Source organism: Panicum virgatum, chromosome 7K, assembly GCF_016808335.1.
Source record: "Panicum virgatum strain AP13 chromosome 7K, P.virgatum_v5, whole genome shotgun sequence".
NCBI lineage: Eukaryota > Viridiplantae > Streptophyta > Magnoliopsida > Poales > Poaceae > Panicum > Panicum virgatum.
The window spans coordinates 50712042-50716095 of NC_053142.1; the positions used below are offsets into that span (position 1 = coordinate 50712042).

The window sequence follows — 4054 nt, forward strand, 5'->3', positions numbered from 1 at the left end:
CTAGCTAAACAAGAGTCGCTCTGTTTGCTGGGTTGGAGCTGGAGCTGGTAGCTGTAGTGGTATGAGAGAAAAATATTGTTGGCTGGCTGGTGGTTGGAAAATGGTGCTGGAGCGGTGTAAGAGGAAAATACTGTTGAGCTAGAGGCTGCTGAACAGAGTGAGTGACGCTCGGGGTGGTCTATATAATAGAGCTGGGAGCATGTAAGAGGAAACAGCTGGGCGGCATATGTGTGGCCTCAATTAAAACGGGAATTCCCGTAAAATAAAACGGGAATATCTCGGATAAATACGGGAACCGAAAATATGATTGGGAGAATAGCTCAACCGATTTCGTTTTCGATTTTGCCGATTTTTACTGTATTTTTTCTTGTTTTCGTATTTTTTTTGAAAATGCGGTAAACGGTCGGTATATACGGGATATGGTGTTGGTCGGTATGGGATTTTTCCATTTCTACTTTCATCTCTAATTCTGGTTACAGCAGGCAGTCTGAGTGTACTGGTTGAGTGCAGAAATTGTGGTTTAAGTGCAGAAGCTGTGGTTTAAGTTTAAGTTGTTAATTATTGCATTCGATCAGTATTATTTGGACTGTTCTGTGCATCTAATTTGGTCAGCCGGCTGTGCATATGCACTCTACTAATCGCTATTTATTTCCTACTGTATTCATTTCTCTGCGGTACGTGGACGATTTGAGTGCGCCAGAATGCATATCCCTGTTCAAATAAATGTCTATTATTCTATGAATCTACTCATGGTGTAGAATTACTAGCAAATATCATACCAATAGATAGGTTACATTTTTAGAAAAAAATTTATACCCATTTCATTTTTTAATTTAAAATGAATTACTTATGAATTTTTTAGTTTAGATTAGAATATTTTGAATTCTCATAAAATGGAAAACGACCCTCAAACCCACCTAAGGTGATAAATTTATTTTGTCCGGTTTTAATAGTTGGATGGTCTTTGTTATCCGGTAGTTTAAAGTTGAAAATTAAACTTTTGTGATAATTTGAGGATGCAAACCAGATGTTTTCTATAACCTTATCAATAGCTTGGCTTAAAAATACATAGGATGCATAAATTTAGTGAAACTACACGTAATCCACTACAGCACATAAAACAACAATAGAGTAGTAGTAGTACTAGTACTATAGAGCCAATAGAGGTGTCTTGAGTCTTGACGAAGTTTTATCAGCACAAGGGCATATGCAATGCATGTCTTATACGCATGTGGAGGCCAAATCTGCATGCCTCAGGGCACAGCATAGAGGTGAGCCAAATCTGCATGCCTCAGGGCACTTCGGCTCGGCGACGGCCTCAAGTGGAACCCTCCGGGGCACGGTCAGCCCGAACGTCTCCTCCATGCTCAGCTCCTCCGCCGCCACACCGTCGGGGAGCCTCCACGCGAAGGCGTGCAGCAGGTTCGCCAGGATCATGTGCACCATCTTGAGCCCGAGGCCGATGCCGGGGCACATCCGGCGGCCGGACCCGAACGGCAGCAGCTCGAAGTCCTGCCCTTTCACGTCCACGCCGCCGCCGCGGCCGATAAACCGCTCCGGCCGAAACTCCATGGGAGCCTCCCACACGGCCGGGTCGCGGCCGATGGCCCAGATGTTGATGAGGATGCGCGTGCCTGCCGGGATGTCGTAGCCGCCCACGGACACGTCCTCCCGGGACAGCCGCGGCGTCAGGAGCGGTGCCACAGGGTGCAGGCGCATGGTCTCCTTCACGACGGCCTCCACGTAGGGGAGGTTCGGCATGTCTTCCTCCTCCACGAGGCGGCCGCGGCCGATGACACGGTCCAGCTCCTCGGTGGCCTTGGCAAGGACGTCGGGGTTCATCAGGAGCTCCGACATGGCCCACTCGACGGTCACCGCCGAGGTATCCGTGCCGCCGCCGATGAGGTCCTGCGTGCCGTGCGTGAGCACGTACGTACGCCGCCATTGGCAATTACTAATAACCAGCTAGGACTAGTTACCATGGTGAGCGAAAATAGACTATACTTACTAGAATGAACCCCTTGACACAGTCCCGGTGGATGGGGACCTCGAGGTTGGGGTCGTCGGCGAGCTCGAGAAGCACGTCCACCATGTCCCTGGCAAGGAACCCCTCGCCCTCGCGCCGCCGCCGCTCGTTGTGCTCGTCCAGCACGTGCTCCAGGAACCGATCAACCATCTTGGCCAACCTCTTCATCCTCTTGACGTACCCCTGCGGGTCCAGCCAGCCGAGCCACGGGATCACGTCCCCGACGTTGAGCACGCCGTGGAGAAAGAATATCTCGTCGATCATCCACCTGAACTCCTCAGGCGTGAACGGCGAGCCAGCCCCATCGACGATGTACTTCCTGCCCAGCACCATGCGCGAGATGACGTTGAGGTTCACCATGAATAGGTGCTCCCTGAGCGCCACCGCCGCCGCCGCCGCCGCAGCAGCGGCGCGCAGGTCGCTGAGCATGGAGCGCACCTCCTCGCCGCGGACGTGCTCGAGCGACGCGAGCCGCCTCGCGTTGAAGAGCTCGGCCTGCCAGAGCTTCCGCCCCTGACGCCAGTACGCGCCGTAGGGCGAGGAGAAGAGGCCGGAGTAGTTGTAGGAGATGTACTTGCCGGCGGCCGTCCGGGGGCGGTCCACGAACGCCAGGTCGCGGGTCTTGAGGAAGAACCTGGCCATGTCGGGCGACGAGGCGACGACGGCGGGGAAGGAGCCGAGCCGGAGCGACATGAGCGAGCCGTGCCGCGCGGAGAGGTCGCGGGCGGAGTGGTGCGGGAGCGGGCCGAGCAGGTCCAGGTTGCCGATCACCGGCCACGGCCGGGGGCCCGGCGGGAGGTTGTACTTGCGCGCGGCGCGCCCGCGGAGGCGGAGGATGGACGCGAGGAAGAGAGCGGCGGCGAGCACGACGGCGAGGAAGGATGTCGTCGGCGACGGTGCTGGTAGCTCCATCATCATCGGTCGGGTGGGATGCAGGACACGGGCGTGTACCATCAAAATTGAAGAGCGATGGGTGCTCGATATGATTGGAGCTGGCATTGTACACTCGGATCGGTGCTGGCCTGGTATCTGGATTTGCATGCGTCCGGCCGTGATGGCTCGATTACGGCCACCGGTGTCGGTGTCGATCGTTGTACGCCCCTCGCTACTGAGATCGGCAGTGTGTGGACTGTGGACTGTACGTACGTGGATCGGGGTTGCAGGCGATACATTTGGGCCTAGTATTATTCTACCAAACACGTGCAACATGTGTGGCTACGATTCGTGCGACAACGATGTAGTGTCGATCCAGAGAGGAGATTAGCGAATTAATTATACACTGCTCCGGTTGCCTAAAATTAGTAGTTCTGGTTCTGCCAGCAACCCATCTATATCCTAGGTCTGGTCAGCCGAGTCCAGCTGACTTGTGTCGGATCGGGTCGAAGAGCAAATATTATAAAAGGTTGTAATCAGGCTGAATGTTGAGGTAGAGGGGAGAAAAGGAGAGGGGAGAGACGAGAAGCAGGCTGTAAACTTACAACCGGCTTCGATACTGAACCAAGGAATTTTATAAGAGAAATAAGTAGGCCATATATTAATAGAAAAAAACTAACGACTATACAAGTGAGCTGAGAGATAGAGTGCAAAGATTCTTACCATCAGCAACTGACTGTATTATTAATCTTGCTTTAAGTGTTGAAAGACAACCGATGGAATGGGGAGTCATGGAATCTAGCATTAGGAGCCATATGAGAATGAGGGGACCGGGTACCTTGGTCCTGCTCCTGCCTGAGTGTCTTGCCCATAACTACTTGACTAGTACTCCCTCGATTCTGAAATGTAGGGAGCTCTGAGTTTTTTAGACAAATTATGGAGGTAGAGAAAAGATTTATGTACTCCTTGTTGGTGAATTATTTAGTTAATCAATTGTTTAATTTCAATGCCCCCACCAAAACCAAGGAGATTAATATGTCTTTTGTCCAAAGGACTCTAGGATGGGTACAAACCTTAAACCCTCCAATATCTTTGTCAGTGTCCCGACCCGGGGGTCCGGATCCCAACTAGTAAATGCTGCGTGTTTCCTCATCC

General features: G+C 52.3%; 1 protein-coding gene across 1 annotated transcript; it reads right to left on the reverse strand.

Annotated features, from left to right (window-relative positions):
* Positions 1–1009: 1009 nt before the first annotated feature.
* Positions 1010–3188, reverse strand: LOC120642078 (dimethylnonatriene synthase-like). Its single transcript, XM_039918472.1, has 2 exons — positions 2009–3188; positions 1010–1908 (listed from the first exon to the last, which is right to left on the reverse strand). The coding sequence occupies exons 1-2, from the start codon at positions 3065–3067 to the stop codon at positions 1222–1224; spliced, it is 1746 nt and encodes a 581-aa protein (XP_039774406.1). The 5' UTR covers positions 3068–3188; the 3' UTR covers positions 1010–1221.
* Between the last annotated feature and the right edge of the window lie 866 nt (positions 3189–4054).